The 15,608-nt window shown below is 53.8% G+C and overlaps 1 protein-coding gene across 2 annotated transcripts in view; it reads right to left on the reverse strand.

Moving 5' to 3' along the window:
• Positions 1 to 1,698: 1,698 nt before the first annotated feature.
• SLCO2B1 (solute carrier organic anion transporter family member 2B1) overlaps positions 1,699 to 15,608 on the reverse strand; it is a 45,211-nt gene continuing 31,301 nt past the window's right edge. The window contains exons 9-14 of one of the 2 annotated variants that reach the window (XM_032358260.1): positions 13,512 to 13,869; positions 11,423 to 11,588; positions 6,848 to 7,011; positions 5,098 to 5,162; positions 4,651 to 4,771; positions 1,699 to 3,564 (exon numbers count right to left, since the gene is read on the reverse strand). In XM_032358260.1, the coding sequence (XP_032214151.1) occupies positions 3,384 to 3,564; positions 4,651 to 4,771; positions 5,098 to 5,162; positions 6,848 to 7,011; positions 11,423 to 11,588; positions 13,512 to 13,869 (1,055 nt within the window). In that variant the 3' untranslated portion in view covers positions 1,699 to 3,383. The remainder of the gene's footprint in view (positions 3,565 to 4,650; positions 4,772 to 5,097; positions 5,163 to 6,847; positions 7,012 to 11,422; positions 11,589 to 13,511; positions 13,870 to 15,608) is intronic. The other variant, XM_032358261.1, reaches the window with a different exon arrangement.

Genomic DNA, 15,608 nt, shown 5'->3' on the forward strand with positions numbered 1-15,608 from the left:
CAGAGAACCTGATGTGGGGCTCGATCCCAGGACCCTGAGATCAGGACCTGAGCTAAAGGCAGAGGCTTAACCCACTGAGCCACCCAGGCGCCCCAGGATGTTCATTCTGCTTCCAGGAGAAACTGCTGGATTTTACTACCAGTCAGCTCTAGCATGGAGACAGTGCCTTTCTCTCAGCTTCTGGATGCTGGTTAAGAAGAAAGTGAGCTCACAGATGTAATTGCTTATGGGTCCTCATTGGCCAGAGGCCAAAAGAGGGCTGCTTCCTGGACTTTCTTGGTCACTGGGATCCCCTCCAGTGCTGACCTGCTCCACCCCGGCTCTCAGCCCTATGTCTCTCTTGTGATGACTTCTCACCCTTACCAGCCCAGGAGGTTTTAAGCACAAGGACCTCACCCTCTCCTTCAAATCTCAGCTCAATCCAGAGGCCGACTCAGCATGAAGCTAATGTTGCTTGAGTATCATCGTCTCTCCTCAGGCCCAGGGAGGGGCCTCTGCAATGTGTTCACATTGTCATGTTCTTGGGAAATTTGCAAAGGTGAGGTACTTTAATCACAAGTAGTTAAGATTGCTAGTTCTTTCTACTCCAACTACTTGTGTCCCAGTTCCTCTTTATGTGAGGTGGTTGGAGAGGCCAGTGGGCATTTCTGGGATCTGACTAAGGGGCAGGTGAGTTGGGGATCAACTTAATTTGGGTTTGTTGGGATATATTTATATGGTTCTCCGTCACCTCTGTTTCTAGATAACTTATTGCTAACCACCTGCATGTAGAGAATGGCCTCTAGGAATCTTCCCATCCATGTCCAACTCAATCAGCATTGTGACATCAATGTGTCATATCCAGAGGTCATTTTGGGGCATGAAGGTGTTTCATGTGGCCTGGCCCTGGAAGTACCGGGGCAACAGAGGGAAAAGAGGTTTGCAATGACAGAACCAGAAGCTAGGCTACAGAAAATCCTGCCAGTCATCGGCGGAGGAAAACATATTTTAGACGTGTGTGCAACTGTTGGTAAAATATATGCTATTTTTCTGAATTGTGTGATGTATTTGCCTTGACTTCTTTTCTTGTTCTACATAAATATTCACTTTCTTACCAAGTTTTGTGCTCTTCTTCTTCTTTTTTTTTTTTTTAAAGGTTTTATTCATTTATTTGACAGAGATCACAAGTAGGCAGAGAGGCAGTCAGGAAGCAGGCCCCCCACTGAGCAGAGAGCCCGATGTGGGGCTCCATCCCAGGACCCAGAGATCATAACCTGAGCCCAAGGCAGAGGCTTTAATCCACCGAGCCACCCAGGGGCCCCTTGTGCTCTTCTTCATAAAGAGGGCTCCCCAAAGTGTATAAGCTTCCGTTCCCACAAAACCCTGGCTCCACCATTTATGTTCTATATGATCTTGGACAAGTTGCTTATTCGTTCTGAACTATTTCCTCTTCTGTAAAATGTGAACAAGAATCTGAACAGGTGAGGACTCGGAAAGCTTCATGACCTTATTCCATTTCTAAAACCATTATTAGAGGAAGTAACCCAGTCAAATGAAAATTAGACCAGAATATACAGCTAGGGAACGATGTCGTATGCAAGAAATAACAGTGAACAATGAATCCAGTAAAACTTAAATCTAAATAACTAGAAATAATGTGGTTGCTGCAAATTCTAATGCACTTTGCAAGAAAGGAATTTTGTAATATAAGAGACATTATGCAAGAACAAATTTAATAATAAGCCGTGTCTATAATTTCAAACTATTTCTGCAAAACCTGGGAAACAGGAGGGAAGGAGAAGGAATATACACATATGAATGGCCTCATCTTGTTGGAAGAAACCTTGAAATTCTTGACATTGATAAATACAGGCTCAGATATTTATTAAACATTTGAAGTTATCAACCAGCAGAATCAAAATAGGAGTTAGAACTTCTGTACCTTCATCTTCCTCTTCTTTCATGTGGGAGAACCTCACAGTCCAGCCACAGGAGCTGTTCAGAGGGCCAGAGCCACATGGGCCCCCAGTGCCCTCCTCCTGCCCCCCCAGCTTCTCCCCTGCCTCCAGCACAGGGCTGGACACCGGGCTTGGGAAGCCACGGCTGACAGCTCTGTCTCCTGCTTCCCACGCAGCAGGTTCCAGCCAGGTCAGCTATGTGGTGACAACAGAATGGGCTGGGGTACATCAGAAAACTCTCTCCCCCTCCCCAGAGGGACAGCCAGGCTGGAGAAGACTGGCCATAAAACAAGACAAGGCCCACTGAAGGACCAGTTGGTTCAGACCCAAGCATTCCACAGACCCCCTCCTTACCCAGAGCCAGACGTTTCACTCCTTGGCCCTGCAAAGAACAGGTCCTTACACCAACTCAGGCATCACAGAGAACCAGGTGTCACCCCCAAAACATGGTTATCACAGAACCAGACATTATCTACAGAGCGACGGGCAACGAGGATTGGGGCACCCGAAAGGAAATGGTGAAATTTGGATTCTAGTCCACAGGGGTCACAGTGATTTTGGTGGGCCCTGGTCAGTGAGTGAAGCCTTGGCCATGCATAAGTACCAGTGAATGTGTGTTGGGTGTGTTTGGTCTTTGAAGTCAGAAAATGCCCAAATGTGGGGCCTGGATCTCCTTACCCCCTGGAGCCCCTAAGGCAGAGACCAGGCCCAGACTGTGGCTCCCTGAGGCAAGGACTAGAATTTCCTGAGTCTACAGAGTTAGCCGCCCCCTCAGCTAAGTGCCCCAAGGGGCCCTCACGCCAGGTTTGCTGAAGGCCCTGACTGGCCTGAGTGTTCTGGGTGTGAGGCCAGCTTCCTCCCTGGTGGGCACCCCTCAGAGCTCAGAGCTCTGCCTCCAGGGGGCGCCAAATGGATATTTCTTGACAGCTCCTCCAGGCTGAGCGGGGCTAGGGAGGAGACCTGAGTGCATCCTGACCACAGAGATGGCCATAGCTGGAAGGGGCCTAAAAGCTGGCAAGTCCATTTCTACCCATCAGAGATGGTGCCTGAGGCCCAGAGAGGGTGGGCTGTTCCAGGCGAGCGGCAGAGCTGGGCTAGTACCAGCTCTGGTCAGCCTGGCAGCCTAGCCTGCTATGGTCTACTTCTCTATTCTAGGGCCTAGGGGAAAGAGAAACAGTCCTTCTGCCAGGAAAGCCTGGTTTCAGGTCAGCCTGACTGGCTGGCAGAAGAAGGGGGAAGACCATCATGCATGCTTTACAAGTGGCTAACACACCAAACCCCTAGACAACTCTTTGGTTCAGATGAGTTACAAAGGCCCAGAGAGGGTGACTTGCCTGAAGTCACAGAGTAAGTTAGCAGAGGAGTTGGAATTGGAAAACAGGGTTCCTGACACCCAAGATTAGGCAAAGGGCCCAGAGAACGTATTCCTGCCCCTCTAGGGCCAGCTCACACTCTGGATTCCTCAGGCTTCTTTTCTGGCCCTGATGTTAACAGCTGCTGCTGTAGGCCAGATGTGGATACGGTCATCTGGGTCCCCTCCTCTTTGTCCTGCTGCCTTAGGATGGCCAAAATTAAGGCAAAGCAGGCCAGGGAGCCTGTCTTGAAGAAGACCTGGAGGCCAACGAACCTGGAAAAGACCAAGGGACCCGTGAATTTAGGACCTCCCTGTTTAGGGGTTGGATGTCCTCGGGGTGGGCCAGAGCAAGGTCAGCCATCACCAATGTGTGGTCAGAGACATTGAAGCCCTGTGGGGGGAGGCAGGGAAAGAGGCCTCCCGCCACAGGGCAATAGCCCCATCACCATGGCCTTTGTTGAGGAGACAGGGAAGCCCCTGGAGTTGACCCCTATGGGGGCCCTTCCCAGATAGAGGGGGAGAAGCTCTGCAGAAGGAGCACTGGGTGGGGGGCAGAAGCCTGGGCATCCTCCCTGCCTTGTCCCTAGCCAACTTGTAGCCTGGGCCACGCCTGCTTCTCTCTGACTGTTGAAGAATTCAGGGGGCCTGACAGTTGCAACTTTAGATCACCCCACCTGCCACAAGAGTATTCCCTCTCCCCTGTTTTCCTAACTCACCAAGGCTCTATTTTTCTTCCTCTAGGAAATGCCCTGTTCAGTCCCAGCCCATAGAGCCATGCCCTCCGCAGAGCTGGCAGTGACCAGCTCCCTGCTCCCAGCCCTGTCACCAAGTCCCCTCCAACCTCCTGTCCCATCCCAGCAGCCTCTTGGTCTTCAGGTTCCTTTGGGCTCCCCATTGCACAGATGGGAAGACTCGGTTCCAGAAAATGCAGGTCTCTTGATGGACAGACAGATCTGGGCTGGATACCAGGCCTCCTGTGTCCTAGAAAGGCCTTATCCCAACCCCACTTCAACTCCTTGTCTCTCTCTCACAGCTGGGCTGTTCCCTTCTCCTCACACTCAATCATGATGATACATTTCCTGCACAGACCATGCTTAGACCACTTGGGTTCAAGACCCAGTTTTGCCAGTTATCAGCTGTGTGACCTTGGGCTGCTTTAACTCTCCCTTTCTTCATCTGTAACAGTCAGGGACCATGGCTGGGTCATAGGACTTGTGAGCTCAGTGTAAGATACAGACCTGCTGCCTCGCAATGGGATATGAATGGGCCTCTTGTCCCTGCTGCTCTCCTACCTGGGACCCCAGGAATATTTCTAGCAGCCTTCCCAGAGGCCCTGGCAGCCCCCACCCCAGGTCTCACCGGTTTCGGAGCAAGTCGTGGTCATAGTAGCGGCACACGGCCCGACGCCCACAGCTCTGGGCCCAGTGCACACAGGTGGTGTCGATGGCGCTGCCGTGGATCACCGGGCTGGGCATCCAGGCTGCAGGAGGTGGTGGTCAGGGGACAATGGGGTCTGGCATGACTGCATTACCCACCTCCCTGCTCCCTGGCAGACACAACCCCCCCAGAGCCACTGGGGTCTCTTGTCCCATAAGTCTTTGGCCCTCAAACCCAGCCCTTATGCTGGTGCTGCCTCGCTAGAAGGCTCTACTGCTATTCATACACCCACCTCCAGGGTCCCAGGTCCAATCTGTTGCCAGGGTCCCACAAACCCTAAGGTCAGGACCTGGGTCCTGCTCACCCCTGTGCCCCTGGGCCCAGCACACCATGGGTATCAGAGCTAAGGGTCCCAGGAAGGTTCTTTACCCAAAACTCTCAGGAGCATGAACTGGATTCCCACAGCCAGAGTCTTGTCTTCTTTCTTCACTCCCCTAACAAGCAGAAACATAGCAACATGAGGATTGAGAGGGTCCCGGCCCCCCAGGGACTCTCACCATCCCCTTCTCTCTCAGCACCCAGGGCCAGCCTTCCCCAAGTCCAAAGGTCCTGGGCGCTGGGGTGGGGGTGTGTTCAGGCCCCCCACTCCATTTCCCTTCAACCCGTGCAGCCCAGCACCCATGTTCCAGGCACTCCCACTAGCCATCAGGACTCTGCACTGACCTCCCTGTGTTCTTGCTCACAGACACCCCCCACCCACTCCCCCGACCCTTGCACCCACCAAATTCCTCCTCCTTCCTCCTACACTCGGCAAAACCTAAAACTAGGTAGTCAGATACGCCTTCTAACTTCTCGAAATGCTTCGTGGCCCTAGCCTAGGATTCCCCGGGCCATGACTCCTTCCTCCTTAGCAATACCAGCAGCTGGTGTTTACGGAGTGCTTACTACGGGCTCTATCATTCTACAATGCAACCCCTACTGTACCCCGCATGATGTAGGTTTTATCATTAGCCCATTTTACAGATAAGGAGACTGATGAATGTTGACACAGCTTAAGTGACTTGGCTAAGATCCCACAGCAAGTGGGTGTCAAGGGTCGGTCAGAAATTGCAGCCCACTGCCTGAATTAACTCCTCTCACACAGGCTGCCTGCCTGCTGGGACATAGGAGTCCTCTACCTCCTCTCTGGAGGAGTTTTATAGATCTGTGTGTCTTCTTGTATTTGTGAGGGGTGCCATCCCCCTTGTAATTTTCCAAAAAACATATAAGGAAGAAAAATAATCCCAGGGATGCCTGGGTGGCTTGGTTGGTTAAGTGTCTGCCTTCGGCTCAGGTCATGATCCCAGGGTCCTGGGATCGAGCCCCAAGTCAGGGTCCCTGCTCCGTGGAGAGTTTGCTTCTCCCTCTCCCTGCTCCTTTTCTCTCTCTCTCAAATAAGTAAATAAAAATCTTAAAAAAAAAAAAAAAAGAAAGAAAGAAAAGAAAAGTGGTTTAAAAAAAATAATCCCAGCACAATGAAATATCCTGTTCTTGGAATTATCCTGTTCTGAGGTCCCCTTATTCCGGCCCCCACCCTAGGCACGCTGACTTTGGCCTCAGGTAACAATCTTCAGTCCCAGCAGGCACCCTTAGGACAATGGTCAGAAAGATCAGGGAACAAGAGGCAGTATACTCTTGTGGGCTGGGTCCATGGTGGACCTGTAAGGGCTCATGGACTTGAAAAACCATGAACCACATGGACAGGGCTGGGTTTTCTGGCTGTACCCTCCTGCAACCCGACCCACCCTCTATGGGCAGGGTGGGGGGATGGGCCATCAGGCAACGCTCTGCTTTGTCCTCACTGTGCCTGGGTGGCCTCTCCTCTCCTGGGGCAAGTAGGGGCCTGGCTCGGGGCCCTGGCCCTGGTACTGCTCTACTCAACACTTGCCATGAGAGCTGGGGCTGGCTTCTGAATTTCTCTGAGCCTCAGGTTTCTTACCTATAAATGGGGGTGGATGGTGTCACTTTAATAGGTTGCCATGAAGATGGAGACAGGGCAAGGAGAACCTGGTCTGTTATGGGGAGTGGGGCAGGACACCCAAGTGGCCTCCTTCTTCAAACCCTGCCTCTAGAATCCCTTATCCTGCCTGGGTTTAAGGACTTTTTGGGATCCCCTGGGTCTGGGCTCGCCCACGTTCACCTTAGGATGAGCATGAAGGAAGGTGTATGGGTGAGACTGGCCAGGGAGGCTCCCAGGCTGACCAGGACCATGAAGGGCAGCACCAGGTGGCTGCAGGACGATTCGCAGGAGCCCGCGAGCACAGGGCCGCCCCCCACTATGCAGCTGCAGTTGGCGTAGAAAACCTAGAGCAGGAAGGGGGCAGAGAGAAAAGCCTTCAGGAGCCTCGAAGGGCAAGCAGCTAGCCAAGTGCCTGAGGTCCCCGAAGGCTTATGGGGGACCTGAGGGCACCAACGAGCTGGGGCAGAGCTGGCTGAAGGCTAGGCTTTCTGGACCCAAGGCGAGTGGGAGGGGGCAGCCAGGCAGGTACGCAGCCCACATGCTTTCCACACACAGGGGCTGAGGCTGTGGGGAGAGGGAAGCAGAGGACAGAAGAGGGCGAGAGGCTGGGAGAGCCTCACCCCCTACCACACCACACACACTCCCATACACACCACTGTCACTTTAACGCACACACCGCAGTCCCACAGCATGCACAATCATACACACACATGTGCACACGAACTCGCTCATTCTTTCACCTGGTGATGTCAGAATGTTCCAAATAAAATCTTAAAAAAAAAAAAAGCTATGGGGGATAAAAGGGCACCTGGTTTGCTCAGTCGGTTAAGCATCTGCCTTCAGCTCAGGTTTTGATCCCAGGGTCCTGGGATCGAGCCCCGCATCGGACTCCCTGCTCAGCGGGGAGCCTGCTCTTCCCTCTGCCCGTCACTTGTGCTTATGACCACTCTCTCTTACATGCTCTCTTGCATGTGCCCTCTCCCTTTCTCTCTCAAATAAATAAAAAAATCTTTAAAAAAACCAAACTATTTAAGAGTGTTTTGGGGAAGGAACTCAGATTTTCCAGCTGAGTATCCCTCCCTTTCTACTTCACTGAGGTCCTCCAGGGCACTGGGTCGCAGAGGAAACTCTCAAGGAGAGATTCCAGCACAGGAGAGAGGGACCCAAACAGCACCATGGAAACCAGGCTTCAGTAGGTGAAGGGTAAGGACGACCTCCGCGGAGAGGGGTGCTAGATTTGGCTCTGGAAGAATGAATAGGAATTTGGAAGAGGAAAACTGAAATGAGGAGAGGGAAGGAAGGTCAGATGTAAAATAACAGGAAAGTGGCAGGCAAGAGCGCTGCAAGTCTTTGTCTGCCTGGAGCGGAGGGCAGAGGGGAAGCGTTCGGGCTGCGCTAGGGCTACACTGGGCCCAGCGGCCTGCTGAGCTTGGGACACAAAAGAGGAACCTGGACTGCTGTTTCCAGAAACACAGTGGGCCAGGGCCCTGCCAATCATCCCGCTGACAACAAAATGCTAGGTAAAGTATTGAAAACATTGTTCTGAGGGTACCCAGGCACTGGCAGAAATAGAAAGCTGTTTAGAGAGGCTGAAACCCAGCAAGATGGGCAGGGTCCTGAAGCAAGCTTTGGCCCCAGGAGGGTTGCAGAACCTACACAAGGGAGTACGGCTTTCTGAGGTCTGGGGGCTCCAGGGCCAGAGGACAAACCCTAGCCCTCCATCCCGCCAGGGTAATGTCCAATAGGAGACTCCCCCCCAAAACTGGGACCCCTCCAGAGGTTGAAGTCTGTGAAAAGCTGACTCCTTTTCAAGCTGCAAGGAGTAGCCCCCAGGCTGGCCCAGGGGCATGCTTGAGGACAGCCTGCAGTCTCACCACCACATGGCCTGGAAAACATCCAGCCCCAGATTCCTTCAGAAGTGGTCTCCACTGCCCATGTCTTCGGGTGCTTCCCAGGAGCAAAGCCAGCCAGGAAGCCTAGGCTTTTCTTCCCCCAGAGAACAGAGTCTCTGACCAGTGTGTCCCAGGGAGCCTTGGCCTGTGCTGGGAAACAGGTATGCAGGGCCAGGTGCTATCAGCCCTCAAGGTGGTCTGCTTGGCCTGGGGCAGCCTGTCACCTCCAGCCATGGGCAGCCTCAGACACTTCCTATTGTGAAAAGGGTTGGGAGTCCCTGAGGCAGACTCTGGGAGCCTTGGGAAGCATTTAAGCATGGGAGGGAGGGACGAAGGCTGACAGCACCAAAGTCACTGTGGCTCCTTCAAGAGGATGGGCCAGACGGGGGAGGCAGGCCAAGAGGCCCACTGCAGAGAGAGTGGTGGGAGGGGGAGGACAGTGGGAAACGAGTTTTGATTTGAGAGATACTTAGGAGGTAGAATTAGGGCAAGGTGAGAGAAAGAAAGAGAGAGATCTGGTGTGTGACCTGCTAAGCACATACCATGTAGCCCTTTCCCTCCAGGCTGAGCAAACCACTGGGTTGGAGGCACAATGGAGGGACAGGTAAGGGGAGAACTAGGCCTGGCAATGTTGCTAGAAGAGAGAGACCCACCCTCATGCCTTTTCTGAGTGGCAGAAGATGGCTGGGCTGGACAAAGGGGGCCTTCCTCTTGGAGTTTTCCCAGCTCTCATTCCCATCCATCTAACTCCAGCAGCAAGCTCTTCTTATGGATGACTTCAATCTCTCCATCTGCTTCCGATTCTCACTCCCCAGGGGGACTTCAGCCTCACCCCCTGAGCCTCAGATCCCACCAACCGCCCACCTCTCCCCGTCTTTCCCCTGGTCATTTACACCTTCATAAATTGTTTCTGAGCACAGTCGCGCCGACTGCTGAGCGACCCAGCCCCGGGCCCGCGAGCTCGCTCACGGTCGGCCTGAGGAGGCAGGTGTGCAGTGAGACTATTCCAGGCCAGAGCGACACTTCCTGAGTGCTGACCAGCCCACCTTCCTCCAAACACTATCCCCAGACACAACCTCTGAGGAGGCTCTGGGGAGGGAGCTGGGCTGGGAGGCCAGAACCCTGGGTTATAATCCCAGCGCTGGCATTAAGACTGTGGGCAATGCCTGGTCCTTTCCTGAGCCTCCATTCCCCATCTGTATAATGGGCATAACAGGAGTGTGTACTACCCAGCGCTTAAAATTTCCCAGCCACTGTGTTAAGTACTTTTCACGGGTTTTGTCATGTGACCCTTTACTCACTGTTTAATGAATTCACCCAAGGAAAGCATTCAGCACAGTGGCTGGCATAGAGTAGGTACTCAATATGATCACCTCTGTTTTATAGACCCAGAAAATGGAGACACAGATTAAATAATTTGCTTGAGGTAACAGAGTCAGTTACGGGAAGAAGGGGGCGGGGTTCGAACCAGATGACCTGGCCACGGCGCTCAGGGGCCCACATCCGCAAAAATTCACTGTTCCCTGGGGGATCTTGCCCCAGCCGGCGGGAATTGGGGTTCCCTGGAAGAGTCTCAGGGAGATGAAACCAGGTAAAGACAGTGAGAATTAAGAAGGCCCGAAGACCGGGATTGCAATTGCAAATGCAAAGGGTTTGCACAGCCCCTAGGTGGCGCCTGCTGGCCTGAAGCCCCATCAGCCAGGAGCTCTCCAGGGCTCTAGCCCATGGGTCCCAGGTCCCTACCGGGAGGACCCTTGGGCTTGGACACTGATGCCCAGAGGATGTAAAGGCAGGAGTTCCCCATGACAAAGGTAGGGAACTCTGGAGAAGGAACCCCTTATAATGGCCAGTTTGACACTGCACACCCCCTTCCACAGGCTCTTCTACAGTCTAGGGGTCTGAGGAAGGCAGGTGTTCTCTTCATTTCTCATCTGGGGGACTGAGGAGAAAGGCGAGGGGTGGCTCGTCTTGGAGACCTGTTTAAGGTTCACACCGTATACATTGGGGCTGCTTATTCTGCCTCCTTCACTGCTGGGAGTTCCTTGAGGGTATGTCCCTTGGCTCTGGGTCCTCAGTTCCCCTTTCCCCCCGGCACACAGGGCCCAGCACAGAGGAGAAGCTCTATGAAGGTTTGTTGACTGAATGACTGACTGACTGGGCTTACTGGGCCAGCCTCTGCTCACCTTCCTCCAACCTACAGCCTCAAGTGTGATCACATACAGATCTGACACTGTTGCCAGCCTAACCAATGCTCCCCAACACTCTCTTGGTGAAGTCCCTACTGGTGGCCTGGCATTCAAGGCCCTTCTTTGCCTGTGCCTCACTTTCCCTCTTTGAAACGTTATGCTTCTGCTCCAACAAGTTCTTTCCAGGTTCTTGAAACACTGTGTGCATGGGTGTGCAGACTCTGCTTCTACAGCTTCCCCTGCCTGGAAAGCCCTTTCCTAGTTGGCTCCCTCATCCTTGTAGACCCAACACAAATGTCATGTCCCAGGAAGCCTTCTAAGACCCTCCCCGGCTTCTTCCATCATTGTCTGTACCTGCCTATCCCCACCCCTGGAATTCCTGACTTGTTTCCTTTCACCTCTCCCCTGCACAGAGAGCTGGAGCCAGATCGGGCTCACCCTTGTGCTCTGGGGCCCGGCCCATGGCTGGACCCAGACTGGCAATGAAAGGTTATTGCAAGAATCATGTTTTCCATCGGCCAATAGAAGGAGGCAGACTGGCCAACAGATAGATGGACAGACAGAGAGAAAAGCCCCAGAATGAGAATGTGGAAAGATGGAGAGCGTGATGGGTACACAAAGACAGGGAGGGGAAGGGCCCAAGGGAGGCTGAGGGAGTGCTTGGAGCCCTGACCCACCTGACTTTTGTCCAGAGCCTCCTGGAGCGCCCAGCCTGTGCAGCCCGCCTGACAGGGAGTGAGGTACTCCACGTGGGTTTTGGGGTCACAGACAGGGTTAAAGTCATCCAGTGGGCAGAAGCAAGGCTCTGTGCAGGCTGTAAACAGCTCCGGTCGAGGCAGGTGGCTGGTGGGAGAGAAGGAAGCAGGGTTGGCCTGGCTTTCTGGCTCTCAGATCCTGAACTTCTCAGCCCCACAGCCCAGCTCCCCATCCTGAGAACAATGGCCAGAGATTTGGCTCCATGCAGAGCTTTTTACTGTCAGGGATGCCCCACATGGGGAGCTCCTTGAAATGGGGTAGGGGAGCAGGGAGATGGGCTAGAGGCTCCCAAACAGGAGGACTGGGGGGTAGAGTTGGATGGAGGCCTCTGAGACCCCTCTCAGCCCGAAGATCTTACTAGCCTCTGAACTTTTGCAAATATTCTCCATCCCTCAGTGGCCCTTCTTTGGGGAACACAAGATTCATCCCAGAATGTAGTCTCAGATGAAGAGGGCCTTTTTCTTGATAGGCTGGATTGCTTCCTTTTAGAAAATTCAAGTTATATGTGTTGGAGCAGGCAGGACACCTGACTAGCTGTGGGATCACCCAGCAGTCTCTGCCTCTCTCTGGACGTCAGTGTCTCTGTTGATTAGCTCAGCTGGGACAGAAGAAAAGGGAAAGAGGCATGTGTGCTAGGCTGACTTTTTTCCATTTACAATTAGGAAAGAAAATCATTTAAAAGCCCTGGCTTGGGGCACCTGAGTGGCTCAGTCGGTTAAGCAGACAGCTCTGGATTTTGGCTCAGGTCATGATCTCGGGGTCCTGGATGGAGCCCTGCGTCCGGCTCTGTGCTCAGCGGGGAGTCTGCAGCAGGAAGTCTGCAGGAGTTTCTCGCTCTCCCCCCCCCCGCCCCTCCCCACCTCATGTTCTCTCCCTCTCTCTAAAACAAACAAATAAATCTTAAAATAAAAAAATAAAAAAATAAAGGTCTTGGTTGTCCTCAGACCAGGGACTTCGGAAGGCCTGGGTAAAGCTCCCCTCTGTGCCTAGAACAAGGGCTCCCCAGACAGGAGGCAGCACAGCAGCCTTACTGTTTGGGAGAAGGAGGGACAAGGACGGAGGGGAAGGGAAAAGCTGATAGGGGAGAGGCTGTAATGTGGGGCCTGGCCCAGAGAGAAGCGCTAAGCCTCCCTCAGGTGGGGAAAGCTGGCGTGTGGGTGGAGGGAGGAGATGCCCAGGGAGAGCTGGGAACAGGGACAACTGGGGAATTCTTGCTGGGTCTCGGGCCAGCCTCAGCCTGGAGCAGTTCCCAGGAAAAGTGAAGTCATTCTGGAGGAGAGACAGTGAAGTAACTTCCAGCATCCTCTCGAAGACGGCCACCACCAGGAGAGAGCATATGTGTGAGGGTGGGATGAGGGAGAAATGAGAAGGGAGACAGGCATGGGAGGAGGCTGTCCTCCTGGTGCTCCCTCAGATGTGGACAAAGAGCCTTGAGTTTTAGGGTCATGGAACAACACAATTTTAGCTGCCAGGCTCTAAGAATCACAAGTTAGACCAACCCCTTCCTAGGGCTTAAGTCCCTTCTCCAGCGTCCATGATAGATGCCTTCCAGCCCCTGCTCGCCCCTTCTCTCTACACCCCCACCCCTGGGGATGGAGAGCGTGCAGGCTCCCAGGCAGGCCTTTCCTCTGCCCAGGAGCGAAGACTTCCTCACGCTGAGCTGGGCCCTGCTCTCTGATGTGGCCTCTGCCTTAACCTCCATTTGGCCCACAGGGCTTAGCCTCTCTGGAGACGCCGGCCACACAAGCGGTTTGCCCTGCCTTGGCTTCCATCTCTCCCCAGGCCTGAGCTGTCCTGTCTGCAAAGTTCCATCCTTGCCCCTCCTAGTGATGCCTGACACCCTCACTGGAGACTTGGAGACAGAAGTCCCACTGCTCAGAAGCCAGGTGGGGAGGGGAGGAGAAGGTGCTGGTGGAAAGTGAGCTTTGAGGTAGACGGGTACCCCCTTCCCCTGGCCTTGTCTAGGCCCCCTCCCTGAAGCCCTCCACCACCTGCTTCTCACACACTCACCCAGGGGGTTGGGTGATGCCTGCAATCTGGTGGGTAGAGCAGCCCATGAAGAAGAGGGGCAGGCTGAGAAGTAGGCAGAAAAGCTCCGCCAGCAGGCAGAGGACGGCACAACGCACGGGGCCCAGATGGAGGCGCTTGACCAGGACGCCCCCGATTACGATGCCTACAATGGCTGACGGGATGGTGAGGCAGCCGATGAGCAGGTTGGCGTAGGACGCTGTGATGGAAAACTGGCGCTCCAGGAACTTGGGCAGGAAGGTGGCCATGCCTGCCACCATGGATGACATGCACACCTGGGACAGGACCACCAGCAGGAAGATGGGGTGGCGCAGGGTCCTCAGCAGCACCCTGGGGAACACTGTTGGGGTGAGTAGGGAGCAGGTCAGAGTGGGCAGGCCAGCCTGCCTTTTGTTTCTGTCCTGTCTTGTCCTGTTCAGTTTAAACTGGTCTGTTCCTTTCATGCTGTCTCATTTAATTCCACTGCGCCCAATTCTATCCCGTTACATTTGACTCCTCTCCATTTAATTCTGTTCCACTTTTGAAACTCAGTTTTGTTCCCATCCTTTGAGTTAGACTGCACGCTACTCAATTGTGCCTCTTTCCATTCAATTCCGTCTAAAATTCGATGCCACAGAGTTCGAGCCCATGCCTCCTCTTCCATTCATCTCATTGCCTCCCACCTCATTCCATTTCTCCTGTTCTGCTTACTCATCTCACTTTCTCCCACTCAGTCCTTTTCATCCTGTCCTGCTCTAGCTCTTTCTAAGCCACCCCATACCTGAGGCTTTCCTCCCGTGTCCCCAGCATGGGACAGCAGCCCGCCCCTGATCTTCCATCCCTAGTTTCTCTTCTCCGCAGCACTCTACCTAATGTACCACATGTTTCACTCCCTTAGCCATTTTACGGTCACCCCACCGGAATATAAGCTTCATTCAGAGCAGGAATTTTTGTCTGCTCTATTCATTCCTGAATCTCCCGAGCCTGGGGCACAACAGGAGCTCAGGAAATATTTAGGGATAAATGAATGGAGATACAGGCCAACACGTGATCCAGTATTACGATGTTGGGGCAGAAGGAAGACCTCCAGAGAAGGTGAAAACCAAGCTGGCTTGGTGCTGGGGGTGCTTCCCGAGGTAGGACCTGAAGAATGGACCTGAAGGAAAAGAAATTTCTAGGAGGGGCACAGCAAGAACAAAAACACATAGAGGGGCATAGAAGCGACAGGTCTGGCTTTGATGACCGCCCCAATCACCCGTTATCTCCTAACCTGGTGCCTCGTGTATAGGTTTCCTCTTTGCAAGTCCGCTAACCTGAAGGGCACGTGACCACGTGACATGGGGGAAGTCTTGAAAGGGCTTCAAGGGCAGCCCGGGTGACGGCCAAGAATGCTTTCTCTCCAGACACGTGCAATTCTCTCTCCACTGACGTCAGGAGAGAAGGGCATGTGTTTCTGCCCGCAGGAGGTGAGCTGGAAGTTAACGTGAGGTGTGGGGAGGGCAGGCGAGGAGAGGCCCTTCAAAGAAGAGACATCAGAGGAGCAAACCGCCTGGCATTTGGGACTGGAGGGGAATGATGGCGCCGGGGCTCCTCTGGGCCAAGTGGGAGGGTCTGTTCCTGCAGTGGCAAGACCAGGGTCTCTGTTGCTGGAGATCTCTGTCTGCCCTCACAGTGTGGCCAGAGCCCAGTCAGCTAGTTCTGTAGGCCCCTGGGCCAGGCCAGGAACCATTTCCTTAGCAGCCAACAAATAAAGGCAAACAGTCCAGGCAGGGTGGGTAGGAGTTGGGGCTGTGGAATTCCCCATCTTTCGTGTCCCAGCCCTGCCTCCCGTCCTGAGTCCCTTGTCCTACATACAACGCATTCAGCCAGTGCGCTTGACGTGAGAAAGTGTGACACGTGGCCTTCACCCCACGTAGCTGCTCCAGCCAACCTCCCTCCTCGAGCAGCCTTGGAGAGCATCGGCCCAGGCCAGATGGGTACCCTCACCAGGTGGGGCCCAACTTCATCTAGAGCGGCCAGGTCAAGGCCAGAAGTCGCCAGGGCTTTCCTGACTCTTAGTGTAAAGGTCATTCCTCCTACTATACCCCATGCCACCCACAT

Source organism: Mustela erminea, chromosome 9 (genome assembly GCF_009829155.1).
Source record: "Mustela erminea isolate mMusErm1 chromosome 9, mMusErm1.Pri, whole genome shotgun sequence".
Taxonomy (NCBI): domain Eukaryota; kingdom Metazoa; phylum Chordata; class Mammalia; order Carnivora; family Mustelidae; genus Mustela; species Mustela erminea.